Source organism: Denticeps clupeoides, chromosome 13 (genome assembly GCF_900700375.1).
Source record: "Denticeps clupeoides chromosome 13, fDenClu1.1, whole genome shotgun sequence".
NCBI lineage: Eukaryota > Metazoa > Chordata > Actinopteri > Clupeiformes > Denticipitidae > Denticeps > Denticeps clupeoides.
The window spans coordinates 16,744,768-16,765,502 of NC_041719.1; the positions used below are offsets into that span (position 1 = coordinate 16,744,768).

General features: G+C 41.8%; 1 protein-coding gene and 1 pseudogene across 1 annotated transcript; both read left to right on the forward strand.

Moving 5' to 3' along the window:
- The first annotated feature begins 2,360 nt into the window (after positions 1–2,360).
- Positions 2,361–2,489, forward strand: LOC114802758 (uncharacterized; annotated as a pseudogene).
- A 7,892-nt stretch (positions 2,490–10,381) lies between these two features.
- On the forward strand, positions 10,382–11,904 carry LOC114802234 (serine/threonine-protein kinase 25-like). The gene is made up of 7 exons (XM_029000946.1): positions 10,382–10,385; positions 10,433–10,502; positions 10,596–10,727; positions 10,904–10,945; positions 11,024–11,105; positions 11,254–11,319; positions 11,494–11,904. The coding sequence occupies exons 1-7, from the start codon at positions 10,382–10,384 to the stop codon at positions 11,902–11,904; spliced, it is 807 nt and encodes a 268-aa protein (XP_028856779.1).
- Positions 11,905–20,735: the final 8,831 nt, after the last annotated feature.

The following is a 20,735-nucleotide window of genomic DNA, read 5'->3' on the forward strand; positions in this document are numbered from 1 at the left end:
CCTACGTTTAGCCCAAATGTTGTTTGGAGGATGACTTGAACAGGCTATCGCAATACGGTACGTCTACCCAGATGTCTATGTGAGTCACGAATCTGAGGTCTCCACTGAACCGAATCGAGAGTCATGTGACCAAACACGTCACATTTAAATCGCAGCTTTTTGCGTTCATGTAATCGCACAGACTGACATCGCAATTACGATTGCGATTAGATTAATTGTGCAGCACTATTTTTAACCATGGTGAAAATAACCTTGGTGAGCAGTGGGCAGCCATGACAGGTGCCCGGGGAGCAGTGTGTGGGGACGGTGCTTTGCTCAGTGGCACCTCAGTGGCACCATGGCAGATCGGGATTCGAACCAGCAACCTTCTGATTATGGGGCCATTTCCTTAACTGCTAGGCCACCCCTACACCACCACTGTACACGGACATAATCTGATATTACAGAGTTAGTCCAATGATGATTTATACAGCATTTCAACGCACATGATAAATGTCGGACTGAAGCCGAACCTTTCCAGAACTGCATTTAAGTACTTTCCATCAACCTGGTCAAACGTGTCTACAGAGATACCAATTTCCAGTTGAAGGATGGAGTGAGAGGAGTATAATATATAAAATAAACAACGCATATTAAAAGATGATTGTCTGTCTGGTATGAAACCAGTTTACTCTGGGTCAACCCCACATTATTTTAGGTATCACTATATCCAGGCGGCTGGCCAGGACCTTGAAAGAATTTTATAGTCACATGAAAAGAGGCTTTATTGGCTGATAAGAACAACATTCATGTGGATCCCTATCTTTTTTGGGTAGAACCGCTTTGACTGCCGGGGTCACTGTACAGGGCAGTTTCTGTTTGGAAAGAATTGCCTCAAAAAGTTGAAAAAAGCTGAAAAAACTTAAAAAAACTCAATTGGGATCCATCCATCTGGACCAGGTGATTTACCATTTTGCATAGAATTTATGGCTTATGTTATATCTTTGCAGGATGTCCCAAGGTCCAAGCATGATCGGTCTTCACAGCTAATTTTAGGAATTTCCAATTAATCAACAATTAATTTTGGGTTGAATTAACTGCCTGTGAGGTGTATAGATTGGTGTAGAAGTACTTAAATGTGGCTGGTCTGAACTTGTCTAAGCTGATGAGATAGTAACCTGCCGACTTTATCGCTGTTCATAGCATGTGCATCTAGTCTTCAAATGTAGCCGTTCAGTCTGTTAAATTCTTCTTGCAAAAACATCCTTTACTTGTATAGAGCTGGATTATGAAAATGAACCAGCTCATTTTGTGCCTATTTCCTGTATTATGCATTTTCCTCCCATGGGCTGTATACGGGATTCATTGGCCCCTAAGGAAAGTTTTGAGGGCCTCCCAAATAGTAAAGAAAGACATTCGAGGTGTGAGGTTGACGTCGAAAAAGAAATCCATATGATCTTTAAATGATTTTGTGAGAAAGCAGTAATGGGTCGAGGTGTCCTATTTGACGAATTGTAGTGTTATGTCTACTTGCACAGGGGACTGATCCAAAGATCACAATATTAGGATATTGACTATTTGAAACGAAACAGAGAATCCTACTATCAATCAAGAAAACAATCTATTTTATAAAGTGAAGTGATTGTCACATGTGATACACAGCAGCACAGCACACAGTGCACACAGTGAAATTTGTCCTCTGCATTTAACCCATCACCTGAGTGAGCAGTGGGCAGCCATGACCGGCGCCCGGGGAGCAGTGTGTGGGGACGGTGCTTTGCTCAGTGGCACCTCAGTGGCACCTTGGCGGATCGGGATTCGAACCGGCAACCTTCTGATTACGGGGCCGCTTCCTTAACCGCTAGGCCACCACTGCCCTTTTGGAATATTTGGAATATTTTGGAATATGAGTGATGAACAGGTGAAAAGAATATTGTTGGGATGTTGGATTGGTATATTTCCAGAGGTCAAACCATTTATTGCATTCCATAAATAACAAAATAGCAGCCGCAGACTCCCATCTTGGACAGTGTGAGACGTGATCTGTCCAGATTTGGCTGGAGAACAAAGTTGAAATCACCGCCAAAAATGGTGAAAACGTATAGTCTATGGGCAATAAAGTGTCCTAATTAATAATATGAAATGAAAAACACTGATGGTAGTGTGTGTGATTGAACTTCTGTGATCTCAGGTACATTTTCTCTGCTGAGGGGTCTGCAGGAATGTTCTGAAGTTCACGTTGCAGCGCAGATTCTTCACCTGCGCCGGTGCATGTCTGCTGTCCAGGCCGCTGTTTGTAAATGTGTAGGATTCTAATCGATCAAAGAGAATAATGATTATTGATGAATCATTAGGAATACTGATTACCCAGGGGCCCTTAGTGACTTACCTAGCAGGGGAGATACCGTGATCAAGAAGGCGGATCACCCAGGGCGAGGCTCAGCCATTGCACTTCGGCTCTGCTGACCCCTGCATATTCCCCAAATGTGGGAATCTCGACTGTATGGGGCAGTGGTGGCCTAGCGTTTAAGGAAGCGGCCCCATAATCAGAAGGTTGCCGGTTTGAATTCCGATTCGCCAAGGTGCCACTGAGGTGCCACAAAGCACCGACAGAATGTTTGTCACAAAAACTAGACGCTGCAGCTCAAACAAAAATCATGAAAACACTGGTCTCATAGAACCGGAGCGTCATTCACAACAGGAAGCACAACTTGACCCTGGACCAGGGGTTTCCAGTCCTGCTCCTGGAAGAGTTTTCATTCCAGTGATTGTTTAATTAAGATCTTGTGATCATTAACAGCCTAATAATGTGTCTTGTAGGTCGAAAACACTGAAGGTTGAACCTGCTCTACAAGGAAATGTAGGGTCATTTGTGAAAATGAAAGAAGATGAGGGCTCCAACAAATAATTTTGAGCTACTGATATTGGAAAATGAAAATGATCTTCACATTGTAGTGCAAAAAGAAAAATGTATTTGTCTGAACAGTGATCACCACCCGCTCAACATTACTTCCCTCAGCTTCAAAGCCTGAATCTGAGTCATCTGGATGAGGCTGGAGAACGTGGCATTTATCACATAACAGAGATCACCAATCGACTGATAGAACGCAAACACAAAACTGTGGAGGTTCTCCCACAAAGCTGCATGCACATTTCAGTGAAGAACATTTCTACGACCTGGTACAGTTTTTATCCTTTTTTATAGATTTAATGGTTAGAAAATGCCTCTAGATATGTTACAGAAACTACAGATTTATATTGGGTGTTGTTTTGGATTCTTGTTGGTTACTTTTGTTTCGGGATGCTCTGAAATATTCATTAATTTTACACTGTACATTTACCAAGAACATGTGACGGCAGAAATAGATGATCTTGCTGCACCCTATATCATGAAATTATTAATGATCAAAAAGAAATGGATGTAGTGCTACATTTAAATTACAAAGAAAGCACATATTCAGAAATCTAACATTTAACATGTCCATCCACACAGACTTCACATGGTTAGACTAAACAAATACATTTTCCAATGGATAATGTTAACAAGTTATGATATGAAAGATTGAATTATTATGTGTTGCATGCTTTATGATTATTGTTAAATTAATTTTTGTTTGAAATCTGATGTATACATTATATGTGATTTATAGTTAATTATTAATGTAAAGATTTATGGGTAAACCAAGTCTCGCGAGAAAAGACACGAGATCCATCACATGGACTGCAGGTGAGCAGATGTCTTCCACGAGGCTCCGCTAAGCTAAAATAAAGGGTTATATGCAGGGACATATCTCATTTTCAGGACAAGCAGCCAACGAGGTTCTTGATAAGAAATGTTTTGTTTATGTTCATGTTGAATATTTGTATCGTATAATTGTTAACACGTTTTACTGTTTACTTAAATACAGTTCTCACGGCACAAGGTGCATGGCGCAAGTTTTACAAGAACGTCCACGCAATAAAGCCGATATCAAGAGACGACCTGTGTCTGTGTTGTCTTGAAGAGAGCTACAGTCATTGTGAAACGGTGCAGCACAGCACACAGTGACACAACGAAATGTGTCCTCTGCTTTTAACCATCATCCTTGGTGAGCAGTGTGCAGTACTACGTGTACTCTAATGTGCTTCTCTGGGATGCTGTGCTGTTGGTTTTCATGTCTTTCATGTCATGTCTATTTGAATAGGACTGTTCACATCTTCTCTGTAGGCCTCAAGTGCTGGACAGGAGCTTCCTTCATTTCTACCTCAGCAAGGAAGTTGGAAACAGGACAGGGTTCCAGAAGTCTCTCACCTCTTCTCTCAGTGCACACAACCAAACATGATCTCTGCATTTAACCCATTTTGTGTAGGATCAGCAAACAGCCATAAGTGGTGTTCATGGAGCAATGTATGGGGGTGGCACCTTGCTTAAGGGGACCACAGTTGCCACATGGCAGGTTGATCAATTTAAAAACTTGACCTTCTGATTCTGCTTCCAGGCAACCACCGCCCAACACAATCATCTCATAGGGTCTAGAATTCCATACACAGTACATATTGTTCTGTATATTCCATACATTCCATACATTCCATATTCCCAATTTATTGTGGACTCACAAAATGAGGAACAAACAATGGAAAGATGGGGAATCCTGAGAAAACCTTTTTGACATCTTTATTTCCTCTAACTGTGTGTGTGTATTTCTCAACTGGTAGTACAGTTCAGGAATTTTGATGTTTGAACTTCTCTCCTCTGACAGCTTCATAAAACCGACCTGAGAGAGAATTCAGAATGACAGAGAGAGAGAGAGCGAATGGAAATGAAGCTGGTGCATTCAAACTCCTCCTCTCACATAAAACCCACACAGCTGAGGCTCAGAATTAATGCTGTGCATCTATACCGCCATACATATTAAGGGGTGCAAAGGTACAGGTATCCCACGGTATGCTCCATACCTCGGGGGAAAGGGGCAAACTCCTCCTGTCGCCTAAAAAGGTTTGTGTGAGTGTGGGCCAATTCACTATGGAGTTTCTCCAGTTCAGAACACCTCTGCCACACCCATCAAACAGAACCATGTGAGAGGACAGGCGTATCCTTCAGAAGATGGACCAACACTTTGGAGGATTAGGATGCAGCAAAGATGGATGAATAAACAATTGGCAATGATATAAGGTCATGTTAATGCCCAAGATGTACATATTGCAGTCCTAATAAGATTAGTAAACTAATGGAAAATAATTTGTGGACCTGTTGACATGCCAAACACGTAAACAGTTCACAATACTCACGTCAATAACATCCTCAGGTCTTATTTTCACACAAACTGATTAAAAAGTGAAGACTTGCTGAAACTTTGCAATCCTTGTGAAAGAGGAAGACAGGGGGTTTAAAGCCCTGAAGAGAAAAATACATTTTTGTACTGTTTACATATTACATATTTCTACATATTATGCCCCATTCCCAATATAAATTAATTTAGGGTGTCCAGATTTGAAACAAGAGACCCACACACCAGTCAAACATGAACAGTCACGGAAAAAGCGATAATATTCACCCTTTGTTTTCCGAGACATTGATATCCGTTTTGTAATGTAACCTGCTTAAGGAAAAGTTGTTCACGTTCAGCGTGCTCAGGTTGTAACTCGGTTACTGTCTGCTTGGGGATTCGCGCATGCGCAGAGAGATTCGCACAAGCACGCCGACATTGGAGGCTTTTTGCAAGTGATTGTTCAGTTTTCGTACAAATAAAGGTTTCAAAGAAAACAACGTCACAAAACTGTGGAACATTATGTTTTTTCCCGATGCTTTACTCTAATTGTGCAGATATATACCCCAGATGTTGCTTAAGTACGGGCGTCTAAGGGAGCGAATGCGTCAGCAGAGCTGCCATCTTGGGACGGGGTAGCGCGGCATTTAATTTTGAGAAGCATTTTTTTATTGTCTTGGTTCGTCAGACATGAATGTGTTTATAAAGAAACGTTTTTTGAAATTATAGCATAATTTTATGTTCATAATGTAATCTGTATATAGGTATCCGCATATTTGGAACCCCGTCCAAATTTGGCGGCGCTATTGACGCCTGCTGAGAGGCTAAACGCGGCATCTGATGTTTATATCCATGTTTTTATGCAGGGAATAATGAAGTTTCCAGATTGCCAGATAATTAAAACCGATCAGATTAACCTTTACTACAGTACTTATAAAGGAGCTTCTGATGGGTGGGTTGCTTCACACTACCCACCCTAATATACACAATAATGATGATGATTAAGGGCTCTTTAATGTACAGGTACATTTATATACACTTAAAAAAAAAAAAAGGGGGGGGGGGGGGGGGGGTAGAAGCTTCCAGTTGCAATACACTGAAAAGCTGAAATAAAAATTACCTGCTGTTATTTCATCAGGAGATCCGATGCACTGATACTAAAGTGCATTTTAAAGTTTTGGACAAATCTTGGTAACTGCGTTATTTTCACCCATCAGCTATCGCCATCTAGTGGCAGGAGCAGGGATTTGTTTAAGCGTCGCGTCAATGGCGCCCAAACACATAGAGCGCAAATGCCTCGCGCCAATACAACATTTAAAAACAAACAGACCAACTGTTTTTAAATTCAGAGCGCAAATGCACAATTCAAATTTGCGCGTGACCGGCTGTTTTAAAAGATGCTGCGCTAGAGGGCGCTCTCACTCCACTCTTCATCTTCGGCGAGTGCGGTGAGTGAAGTTCAGCTCTTTTAATTGATCAAATATTTATAATGTTTTACAGAATCCACACAGGAAAAAAGTTAATTTAATCGTGTTGGAGGCATGACATGGTAACCAGACATGGTTAAACAGGTCAAATTTAGCTTCTGTTTAAAGTTAATTTTCATATTATGGATTGTCTCCATGATGAAATGTTCGAATTAATTTTTGTCAGCATTACTGACGCGGTTTTAACGCTAGTAGGTTTTAAAGTGAGATGCCAGTAGCTGAAACACATCTTATTTTGATTTTGCAACTATGCATTTTGTTAGTACTGTAATAGTAAAGTGTGTGGAGGGGGAAAAAGTAGATCTTATCACCCCAGGTAAATGGATACTTGACTGAAGTTCACAGAAAGTATATAAAATTAATTTTAATATTGAGTATTGTTTATGGACGTGTTTCCATGAGTAAATGTTTGATGCTCATTGCTGAATTTCTGTGTTGATCATCGGTTGCCATGGTAACCAGAAGTCACTGACTCAATTGCTAATCTCCTGTAATTCACAGAAGCACCCAGAGTCCCAGGTCTTAAAATGAATGTTCTTCTGTATCTTACTCAGGGAATTGCGAGCGAAAGTGAGCATTGAGCGAGCTGATAGCAAGCAAATAAAGCGACAGAGCATCACTGAGATCATATACATCCAGATCATCAGGACCAGGATTGTCATTGAACACCATGGACATAGACTTCGGTCATGATGTCCATGAGCATTTTAAACTCCTGGAGTCCCTCGGGTGTGGGGCTTTTGGGCATGTGGTCAAGGTAAGGTCAAACTTGCAATTACATTGGATGTGAACAATCTGAGGAGCCAGAAGTCCCAGATTCAAACCTACTTACTACCATTGTGTCTCTGAGCAAGACACTTAACCCTGAGTGTCTCTAGGAGGACTGTCCCTGTCTCTACTGATTGCTCTGGATAAGGGCGCCTAATAAATGCTCCACCCAAAGCGTAACTCTTCCATCATGCCGCATACACAAGGCTGAATACGTGCTGATTCAAGAATATTGGAGTCTGGTCATCTGTTAAAAGACATCATTCTTTAAAATGCATGTATGACTAAAAAGAACATAACTAACACAAAATTCTACTGAAATAATACATAAAGATAGGGACATTTTACAAATATTGAGTTAGGAACAATATCAATACTAGAAGCCAAAATTCCAGGGGAAATTTTGATGGGTCTGTCCGGGCATTGGTCACAGCTGCGGGCATGGAATTTGTAAAATGGGGCTTCTTTACTGTGGTACTGCAGTATCACTTCAAAGAAGTTTTATTTTACAAATCCGTTGTTTCTTTACGTTTGACGGTCTTCGCGTGGCGGTCTTTAACGTAAGACATGTTCTTTTTTGCCATTCTCAGCACAATAATAAATGGTCTGTCTTTCTGACAGACCCAACTAGAAACAAAAATTCCAGGGGAAATTTTGATGGGTCTGTCCGGGCATTGGTCACAGCTGCGGGCATGGGATTTGTAAAATGGGGCTTCTTTACTGTGGTACTGCAGTATCACTTCAAAGAAGTTTTATTTTACAAATTCGTTGTTTCTTTACGTTTGACGGTCTTCGCGTGGCGGTCTTTAACGTAAGACATGTTCTTTTTTGCCATTCTCAGCACAATAATAAATGGTCTGTCTTCCTGACAGACCCAATAACTGATACAATATTTTGATGCAGTTTTGATGTCTAAATATATTTATTCTTTAAATTTATAACCATTGATAACCCCTGGTACGGGACCTTTGCAGAGTTGCTGCCATTTGATCTCCCACTTAACATGTACAGACCTGTGCGTTGTGCATGTCCATGTAACGGGCAGGAAAATCTACATAATGATGACATAATTTTAATATGAATTCAAAATACAGCTGCAGATCTTGTCTTTTAAAAATGGTAGAAAATAGCTGCAGCATAAAACAAAAAAAAAAAGTAACAAGCAAGCAAATATTTAGAAACCAAAAGTATTAATGAGGTTTGAACTGCAGTGATATTGTCTCACATCCTCTCCTTCCTCTGTGAAGTCCATATCTGTAATATAGTAGATGAAGGCTGTCCACTTATTCTCAAATGCCTGCTGTTGACCCTTTAATATATCTGTAGTTATCTGTTATCTGTAGTTATCTGGTAGAATTGACAATATTTGTTTCATCCACATATTAATTCTTAGCCTGTGAGTTCGTTTCCATAGCAATGCAATGCATTTCTATAAATGCTTGCTCATGTCTCCTATAAGTGTGTTTTCCTGGGTATAAACCCAGATGAAAAAAAAAGAATGTTTTCATCTTTTAAAATGTTTTCATCTTTTAAAGATCAAAACATAAAAAAAGTTTGATGGTCATTTCAATGACTTACTTAAAAACATTTGAAAATTCTTACACCCCCACAAACAGTGATGTAGCATACCTTTGGATTTGGTACATTTTATGCACATATTTGTTTAAAATGTGCATTAATAAATTCAAAACTAAATGGATTAATTCTTATGTTCTTTCTATGAATAGACGTTTTGATTTTGAATGTGTAGAACAGCAGCTGATGCTTTTCTTTGCTCTTTGTGCTGCAGGCTCAGAAGCGTCAATCTAAGGACCTTGTGGCCTTGAAATCTGTACACTGGGATGATGGAGGTGAGAGAGATACAGTGTGTGTGTGAGAAAGTGTCATTTGTATTTAACCATGACCCAACAGAACTTTAGTGTTGTGGTCCAGCTGAAAGTTCTGCCCTGAGCTTTTTGTTTGGGTCTGTATATCTGTGTGTGATGTGAAATTTATTAGTGCAGTGACTTGGTAATAGATTGCGTGTATATCCTATCTTTTTATCCTGTCTAAACATGTGTGTTGTCTGTCTTTCTGAAGCTGTCATTGACCCCTTGCAAGAGATACGCCGGTTGCAGGAGTGCAACCATCAGAATGTGACCAAATTTCATGGAGCCTACTTGCAGTAAGAATCCAGAGATGTTGTTCACAACTTGAGAGTTTCTGTTTCTAAAACCTTGTGATCATGTGACTGACCGAGACTCAACATTTGTCCTTCTTCTTTAGGCAGGGGGAAGGTCTGACCCTCATTATAGCCATGGAGTTCTGTGGTGGAGGGTCTCTCCGTGATCTCTACAAAGGTAACACTACAGTGCCGTTCACTCTGAGTTTTCTTCTCCTGTGTTTTCAGGGTGGCATTTCATGTTTGCTTTGTTTTCTGGACAGATTTTGGCACTTTTTACAAGGGGGAGACGGCTTATGTATGCCGGGAGGTCTTACGGGTAATTATTCCTACACGAACAAACCCACCCACACACATACACACCCACACTTAATACTTTTTCCAGATCTGTATGTGATGTACTTCCTCTTTGTGTCCACTAGGGGCTGAAGTACCTGCATGGCCAGCAGATCATGCATCGTGACATAAAGGTATCTCATCACACACCAACACCAAACACAATCTGAAAGTTATGAGGGTTCTTTACTGTCTGATTTGAAGCTATATTTACACAGAATACTATTCATTACTAGCGTACTGTCATAGCTAACTTGTGTGTGTCTGTGTGTTGGTCTACAGGGACAGAATGTCCTTGTAAACAATGTTGGCGAAGTGAAGATCTGTGAGTACTGACTTCAAGAAACTATTTTTTCAACCACTTCCTGTGAAGTGCAATAAAGAAGCTGGATGTGTTTAGATTTATGGGTGAAGAAAGAATGTGAATACGACTGTTTAAACATTTCTTCCTGCAGGCGATCTGGGTGTGGCAGCCAAATTGTCAGACCCCGGTGCCACGTTTCAGACTGCAGGTACTTACCAATGGTAAGTTTCTTTCAAAACCAAATATTCATCCTTGTGTGTGTGGTGTGTCTCTCTGTGCTCACTTCTCCTGTCTTTGTGTCTGTTCTCATACAGGATGGCCCCCGAAGTCTTCAGGCCGATGAAGAATGGCCCATACAATCAGAAATGCGATATTTGGTCACTGGGCATAACAGCAATTGAGGTCGCTACAGCCAAATATCCCTCCGGCTTCATGGACCATCACCGGTAAACAATCACACACACATACACACACACTTTTCATAGCCAGCAGAGTAAATGGAAACACAAGTACAGCATATGCTGTTTACTTAACAAATTTGGACCAACTGTAGTCCCTTGTGTGTGTGTGTGTGTGTCTGTTCTTAAGGCTGATGTGTCTCTTTCTTTCTCTGCGTTTTCAGGAAAGCTGCCTTCATCTCACAAGTGAAAGAGGAAGGAAATTGGTGAATGTTTTCTTCATTGCATACATACACACATACACACAGCTAAATTGCAATTAATCCAGACAGTTTTCTTGTCAGGTCTAGGACATTTGAGGACTTTGTCCATCAGGTCCTTACTGTAGATCCACGAAGGCGGCCTTCAGCTGAAGAGCTGCTTTTGGTAAGGAAACACAAGTCAGAATTGTAACTCTACTGACATATTTCCCCTTACATATACCCATATACCTTGATCTCGTATTTTATAATATAAACAAAACTAAAACCAGTACTAACACTCTGTGTGTGTTTGTGTGTGTGTCTGTGCGCAGCATCGATTTGTTAATGGATCAAACCTAAAGCCACATCAGATGGCTCTCCGGCTGGAGTGCTATGAGGTAAGTCTGTTGGCCCCCCTCTATCTCACCCAATACCCAGTCCTTATCCCTGAGTCTTCGTGTTCAGAGGAGAATTTTGGTGAACTTTGAACACAGAATAAGTGATTTTAAACTCAGCGCCTATTATAGTGCATTTGTGTATTGTGTGTTAACTTAATCCCTGGCTGGTTACAGAAATACAAGATGTGGAAGAGGAAGCAGCAGCAGCAGCAGCCAGGCCCTGCAGACAACCAGCAGCCAGGCCCTGCAGACGACCAGCAGCCAGGCCCTGCAGAAGACCAGCAGCCAGGCCCTGCAGAAGAGTCTGAGGGGTCTGTGTCTGCTTCACAGATAGTATTGTCTTACTGCAAGGAAGAGCTGAGTCTTGAACCAGGCCCTGTAGAAGACCAGCAACCAGGCCCTGTAGAAGACCAGCATAAAGGCCCTGCAGAAGACCAGCAACCAGGCCCTGTAGAAGACCAGCATAAAGGCCCTGCAGAAGCGCTTGAGCACCAACATCGCTGTCACAAGAAGCTAAAAAGAATCAGAGTGTTCTTCAGGCGAGTTTTTAAGATCTTTTGCTGCTGCGCAAGACCTGAAGAATAGACATTGTCACGGCTGCCGTCCCACCACCAGAACCACATCCATTGGGCCACCAGCACCATTCTGTTCTTGGATAAGTGGGCCGAACACCTCCAACACCCACAGACACCCCTGACCCCCGTCCACAACATAGCAATGCTTTGCCTTGGCCACGGCCCTTGACTCATGCCGTGCTCCTGCCAAACAAAACCGCATTGAGCCAAACCACGCCCAGGCCGAGCCAAGCCACAATCGGGCCAAGCCAAGCCATGTCCCCCTCGAACTAAGCCATAACCAGGCCATGCAAAGCCATGCATCTGCCAAACCAAGACACAACCATTCATGTTTCTCGTCCAGGCCGAGCCAAGCCCCGCCTATGCAGAGCCAAGCCACACATCTGCTGAGCGGAACCAAGCCAAGCCCTTTGCCGAGACACAACCTTTCCACATTAGTAACCTAGTGGGTAACACACTCGCCTATGAACCAGAAGACCCAGGTTCAAATCCCACTTCCTACCATTGTGTCCCTGAGCAAGACACTTAACCCTAAGTTGCTCCAGGGGGACTGTCCCTTACTGATTGTAAGTCGCTCTGGATAAGGGCGTCTGATAAATGCCGCAAATGTAAATGAACATGTGTATATGTAAAATAAACTATTTTATTATAAAATAAAATGTATGTCTGTTTTTATGTCTGTATCATGCTTCTCTGATTTATCAAACCTGTGTGCCCTGCTCCTGTGTTATTATCACATTACCATCAGTGAAAGTAATCAGTTCTGGTTTCAAATATGAATACAATCTTTCATAGTTCAGATTACAAGAAAAAGTTTAGGATGCGGATTGATCCTAAAAATCGATACCAAGTTGGTATCAGTATTGGATTGGTGCTATCACAATGGTATTGATATTTTCACTCTTCTATTTCTGTACCACGTTCGAACTGAAGGTAAGAGTGGGGGGGTGGGGGTGGGGGTTGGCTAAGGTGGAGGTCAACTTCATGGTAAGCCAACCTGAAGCAGAGGCGGTTCTATTAATGTCTGTCGAATACAGAATTCATTGCTAACTGTACTTAGGTATAAAAACACTGATGGCTTGATGTTTGATGTGCACTTTGGACAAGGCTTTGTGCCCTATGATTCATTTGCAGTGGCTGCATGCATTGACCAAAGGACAGTGACCGACAGCATCCAGTGCCCTGTGCGCGTGGAGCTGCAGGGGAGCTTGAGACGTGGCATGCTGGCGCTGGACCCCACCAACATGCTGAATAAAAGCCACAGTGCGTCAGTCATGAAGCCATGCGACCAAACAAAGTTCTGCAAGCTACTCATGGCATCCCTAAATCATAACAATAAACTTCTCGTCGTTACATACAGTTGCCAGAGAAATGCACATTTTAGTTCCCTTGTGCATATTTTGCATAGCTTGTGAATTAGACATTGAAATTGTAAACTTTCAATGTCTAATTGAAATTCAAGTAGCATTGACAACAAATAAAAACCAATTAGAAAAAAGGTCAAATAAATGTCATTGAGGTGGATATAACTTTATTATTAAAAAACATACAGATGTTCATTTTAAAGTGATGCAGCACTTATCCCATATGGCCATATCCATCTATAGCTGTGTAAAACCATAAAAGGGCAAAATGTTGACAAGGGCAGCAGAGTTTTCTGTATTATACTCGCTATATAGCTTTTACATACTTGACAGTAATTAATTTAAAAGAATTTGTATGTCATTCACTCGGAAACCAGCTTAAAATAACTTAATGTAGGGGTAGTTAAAGGGAACAAACATGGCATTATATGGCATTGTTTGAAGCAAACAATGGCTCAGGTGCCAATTCTGTCGAAGTTGCTGGGTCAAGGTACAGGGGTCCACCGGCAGTGGGAGGATTGGGAAGATGTCCAAATGCTCCAGGGGTTTTAGGTGCAGCTAGCATCAACGGGGGCTGGAGCAGGAGGAACCAGGCTGGTGGGAGGGTTTAAGGAGTGCAGGGATGAGTCTGCGCTGTTTGTCCAGATGGAGATGCTGAAAGGTTTGGTGACCCAGGGGTTGCAGCTGTGGCTCAGGATGGACTAGCGGAGGCAGAGAGAAGATCAGAGAAGCCCTGACCTTTATCGTGTATGAAGAGCACATTGTTCCTGATTGTAAATTCCAGTGCTAGTGTGGTTGCTGCTGTGACTCCATTCTTCACTATTAGATTCACTTTACATAGTATCATAATACTGGTTCCAGCTTGACTCATTTTAATGTATTGATCATCAGTAAAAATAATAGTTGCTACATCAAAGTCATAGAATATTCAGCCTCTTAGCCACAGTTTGACAATCACTGCATGATACATGATTTTCAAAAGAGGTTCTTAAAACCAACAAATTCATGCAAACACATTTGTTCATCCAAGGATGGTGGATGGGCTCTGGGTTACCTGGGTGGCGGCTTTGGCAGAACCGGTGCTGGTGGGCCAGGGACCAGTCTGCTCGTTCTCCCAGATGGGGGAGGGAACCTGGCTGAACTCAGGCCAGCTCTGCTGGGACTCAGAGCTCTTTAATAAGGCAATTTCCCTGAACACTCAACACACATGAGTAGTGATTAAAATATACTTTATGTCAAAAATGATTGATGACATATCGGCATAAGGAAAAAGCGCGTGATTTATGACCACCTACCCTTCTACCTTCTCCCCTTCTCCACCGGACACCCTGCGCGTAATTTATGTCCTCCTAGCCTTCTACCTTCTCCACCGGACACCCTGCGCGTAATTTATGACCTCCTTTCCTTCCTTCCCACTCCTCATTTCTCCCCCATGGACACCCGCACATCCTCTCACATTCATAGATGTCATATAACCACTTAGACAAGCTTTTAAAAAAACAGATGTCTTATCAATTGTTTACAAACTATGGTTGCTGTGGGATAGGTTATAACCCGGTATACCTCTACACCTTTCTCGCAAACACTGAATCAATATGTGTCCTTACAAATGTCACACACACACACACACACACACACACACACACACACAGACCAAAACAGAAACCTTATTTAAATGATATATGTTTTAAAAGTGTTTCTAGTTAAAGAAAAATGTGAAAGGCTTCGTGTTCTAGGGTATGTTAACTATACAGCTTTTCAAACAAAGTTAATTTCATACCACTACTGCTAAAATAAATGAAACCCTGACCCACACACACACGTAGATCCTAGCACATCCTCTAACAATCTTTAACACCCTAATCTTACCAATTGTTTACAACTAGGGTCATCTCCATGGTCTAGGACCCATCTAACCACCATTCTCGCAAACACTGAATCAACGCGTGGCCTTACAAATGTCACACACACACACGCACTCGTGCTCACCCTTAGACATTCACACCCTTAGAATTTCTTTTAAAACAGAAACCTTGTTTAAATGATATATGTTTTAAAAACTGTTTCTAGTCAAGGAAAAACTATTTTGCTTTCAAACAAAGTTGATTTCATACCACTACTGGTAAATAAACGAATTGTAATGCTGTTTTATGAATAATCCATTCTTCAAAGTTGTCTATTCTATGGTTTTCAGATGATATGTCACACAAAATGTTAACAGACTATAATTTCTATTTAGTTGAACAGTGCACAGAGAGATATATGGATAAACCTGTGAATTACCTATTTTTAACAACTTCTGTTTTTTCTACAAAAAAAAAAAAAAAAAAAAAAAGATTTTAAGATGGTGTCAACTTTACATACCAATAGGACACCTGTTTAACAAATAACGTGTATTTTATGAAACATGAACAACTTTTCTATTACAAACCCAAGACAGAAAACATGGGTGTATTGTTCTTTTACGACCGCCGTAAACATGCACATCACACACACACACACACACACACACACTCTCAGGATCCGGTCCGAAATGGGGGTTACTCCGATCCGGGTCAGGATCAGGATCCGGACCGGAGTTTCATTGTTGTCCTGTGTAATGTTCCCTAATCGTTTTCACCTGTGTTAATTGTATAAAGCTGTCCTGTTCGTTTCTGTTCGCTGTCAGGTCTTTGACGTTATGTTCCGTGTTCACCAGTGTCTACGTCTCGGATGTCTCCCCTGTCCTGTGCGTCACCATTAAACCCCTGTTCCGTGATGTCAGGTGAAAGCGTCCTTCATTCCTCGTCACTCCACGTCCTCCTCTCCGTTCACCCGCCGCGTCATGCCCGCATGGACGTGACACACACACAGGTCTATATAACAAGAGAGACCCCTTCAGGCCTTCATTCGACTGATCGACCATCACAAGGACCATCACCAACGATGAACTCTCAGTAAGTTTTTCATAATACATAAACTATAAGTCTTGTTACAACGTATGTGTGTGTTTATTTATTTGTTAATAGGTGTGACTTTTCTGTAGAATCACTCGAAGGACCATCAAACCTGGCGTGTTTTGAAACACCGGGGTTCGAAAGTCTATGGACCGCGGGGTTTGGTGCGGGTGATTCTGAACCACAAATTTCATACCAAGGTAATTGTAAAAACCACAGATCCTACTAATAATAATAATATCACTACATAGTTGTGAGTGTGTGTTTTTGACCGTGTATGCATTCTAATAGCAGAACATTATCCAAACTCCAATGTTGTAACCGCTGATGTTGGATGCTCTGCCGACAGTTTAGGTAATATATTTATGACTATCTAATACGGTTTTATGAATTTATCATATGGTTGTGATTGTAATATCTCTCGTTCTGTACAGCAACCATCAGACAGCTCGTGGCCACCATTCCTGAGCCAGGCCTTGATAATACAGGGGTCGACAAGCCGTCAGGTCGGAAAGCTACACGCAAGCGAAAACACCTGGCTCCCGTGGTAGATCTGTGCGTGGAAAAGTCACAAAAGCGTATGGTGAAAAAGCCGCAAGGTATGTATTACATATGTTTTAACACAATTTATTATTTTTAATAAAATATTGACAATCAGGTTTGATAAAACTATCAGGAAAGAAGACGAAAACAGATTTCAAGCACCCGGAAAAGCCAGAAGGTATGTATTTACATGGGTTTTAACGCAATCGTTATTTTAATAAAATATTAATTTTAACATCATATGATTTTGTTACAGGTAGAAACACCGTAAACGTTGATCTCGACTTTGTCGCCGATTGGACCAACACGGATTACAAAGCGTGGGATGCAGTAGATTTTACCAGATCAGACATCTCCACACAGACTGAAACAAACCACATCGACCCACAGAGGTACCGGCGGTTTTCTAATCATTCTGAATGCTGTGTGTGCCATAAACAGGTATTAGATAGCATTGTTAAGGTGTATGACTTGCAAGAAAAGTTGATTAGGACTGTAGGGATTATAGCCAAAGCTGTAGATCATACATCAGATCTGAAGCGTGTCGATTGGTCATCGTTATCAGCGGTTTTGTTGCGTTTAAGTGGTATTTCACGTGTGTAAGGGGGTGTTTTAAACTTGTTGTCATCCATAATGGAGCCGTCTAAACGTCAATGTATTGGTGGTGATTCTGTGGAAGATTTTAATAAAACACTACACGATATGTTAAACATCGAGACGTGGGGGGAAATTGAGATGTTTAATAATGTTTTACATCAAATTCAAAATGGCTGTGGTGCTGAATCTGATCCAGTATCCTTAGAAGAATTGTCTATAAGGGGTGGTGTGATAGACGGCTACCATGTTACACCTAGACCACGGTTCAATGGGGTGGTACTGCGTCGTAATATTAATTTCAGATCCGTGTCGAGCAGCGACATAACATCATATATTTCACACATCCACGATGTATTCAAAGATATCGTAAAATTCTCACACACACTGGCCGGACAGTGGTGCTTTCGATGTCACACTGAGTGGCGATACCCTGCTTGCAGATGTTAATGCGATCCTTTCACCCGCGAATAACCATTCGTATGAAATTCTGATGGACGCCATCGAAAAAATAATCCAAAGCAATAAAAAAATTGTGTGATGAGACACTACACCTGACTGTTTCAATCGCTAGAGGTCGTGATGGGGGCGCGCGACGTAAATTGCGTGATTTGGCTCATGATCAGATAATAAGCAAGAACAGGATGAATCTATTCTGCCCCGTTAATGTTACAAACCATTTGTGCTTCGCGATATGCCTGGCAAATTTTGTAAACCCTGAGAAACCAACAGCTTATTTAGAAAAATTGGCTGCCACATTTCAGACACGGTGCGGGCTACCTATTCACCATAAAGTCGGCTTTAATGATGTTCCAAAATTTGAGAGCTTATTGGACATCAAGATTGTGATCTTTTACAGATCAGACGTAGGGGTGTTGCAGAAATTTCAAACTAGCACTGTACCGCATGCAAAAACAGCCTTTTTATACATACACGACAGCCATTACTATGGAATATTAAACCTCAAGGCGTTCATGGGGGTGCCATATGTCTGTGAATTCTGCTATGCCGGTTACACTTCGTTCCGAGACCATGGTTGCAAATACAGGTGTGATGTTTGTAACGACCCCGGTTGCCCTTCAAGGGTCACAGGTTCGAGATATTGCTCGTCTTGTGGGAGGTTTTGCAAGTCTGATTTTTGTTTTGACAAACATAAACAGCCCCGTCCTATGAAGAGCGATCCTAGCGTGGTAGCGTCAAATTGCGATCTTACAAAATTTTGTAAGAATTGTAACAGGCGTTACCACGTTAGTGTTAAAAAACCCAAACCACACACGTGTCCGACACCACACTGTGTTCATTGTCGTGAAGAACTGATTCCAGACGCTAAGCATGAATGCTTCATACAACCCATTAGATTGAAGGAGACAAATAACCGCTACATTTTTTTTGATTTTGAAACACGTTTCGAGAACGGCAAACATCATGCAAATTTTGTTTGCGCAATTACATTTACAGGTGTGGAGTTCACGGCTGAGGGTGACGGGTGTGTGCGTGAATTTGTGAATTGGCTCCGTCGACCAAGGTTCAACGGTTTCACATTTTTAGCACACAACGCTGCAGGGTTTGACAATTTCATACTTTTGGAATATTATTCCAAAAACGGGATCAAACTAGATGTGACAATGACTGGATGCCGTCTGATATTCATGTTTGATGCATGTTTTAAACAGCGTTTTATCGACAGCTATTCTTTTCTACCGATGAGTCTGGCAAAAACAGCTGCGTTAAATCTCACCACCACGGAAAAGGGTTATTTCCCACACAAGTTTAACACACGCTCAAACAACCATTACATAGGCCCATATCCGGATAAGAACTTTTATGGATATGACAACATGTCCAATGCTGGCAGACGTGAATTTGATGACTGGTACAACGAATCAGCGTGCGGTGTTTTTGATTTTCAGAAGGAACTCCGTTTCTACGGTCGAAACGACGTTGTGCTGTTAAGAGAGGCGTGTCTGAAATACCGTGATGAGTTCATAGAATGCACGGGTCTAGACCCTTTTGGTCAAACCACGTTGGCATCGTGCTGCATGGCTGTATACAAAACACACTACCTACCACGTGATACACTCGCTCTTACACATAACAACGCGTACACAAGCCAAAACAAGGCATTTTCAGACATTAGCATCGAATGGCTGGAATATGTCAAAACAACCAGGCATGTGAACATCCAACACGCTCTGACAGAGGGTGAGGTTGTGGTTGGGAAATACTGTCTTGACGGCTATTATGAAAAAAATGGTCGTAAATACGGTTTAGAATTTAATGGGTGTATGCATCACGGACATGATTGTAAATACACACCCACCCAATCTCATCCTTTGTCAAGGCTCCCGTACAGTGTTTTAAGAAGGCGTTTTGATGATAAGATTGAAACCCTCACCAAGGTGTACGGCTTAAAAGTCGAAGTTATGTGGGAGTGCCAGTGGCGTCGTTTAAAACAGGTCGACCCATCAGTCATAGAGTTCATGTCAACATATACACACCCCAGTCGTTTAAAGCCGAGAGACAGCCTCTTTGGCGGTCGAACGAACGCGTACAAACTCTATCACAAAACATCGGACGGTGAAAAAATTCGTTACTTTGATTTCACCAGTCTCTACCCGTTTTGTCAATCATCAAAGGAATATCCGATCGGCCACCCACAGATCATTTTGAAAGACTTTGATCGTCTCGAAAATTACTATGGGTTGATTAAAGCAACGGTGTACCCGCCACGGGGTCTCTTACACCCTGTGTTGCCTTACTGATGCGGCGGCAAACTAATGTTCCCGCTTTGTAGAACATGTTGTCATCTTGAGAATCAAGCATCACCATGTACTCATACTGACGGCGAGAGATCTCTTTCGGGTTGTTGGGTTAGCATTGAATTGTTGAAAGCTGTACAGATGGGTTATGTTTTGGCTGAGATTCATGAAGTGTGGCATTTTGAACAAAGATCAGAAACGTTGTTTGCAGATTATGTGAAAACGTTTCTACAATACAAGCAGGAAGCCAGTGGGTATCCGCCGGGGGTTGTGACGGAAGCTGAAAAGCATGCCTACATCGAAGATTATTTTCAAAAACAGGGTATCCGTCTGAATCCTGAAAAAATCTGTTCAAACCCTGCAAGGAGAAATATTAACAAACTCCTATTGAATTCACTTTGGGGCCGGTTTTCAATGCGGGAAAACCTTCCATTCACAGAGTTGTTGAAAGATCCTGATGACTTTGCGCGCTACATTTTTGGGGGCGGTCGTGAAATCACACATTTTGCATTTGTCTCGGACGAAGTGGCATTGGTTCAGTGGCGTTATGCAGACGGTTATGGCGCTCAAATGCGTGACATTAATGTGTTTCTTGGAGCGTTTACAACTGCTCATGCACGCCTAGAATTATATTCTGTGATGGAG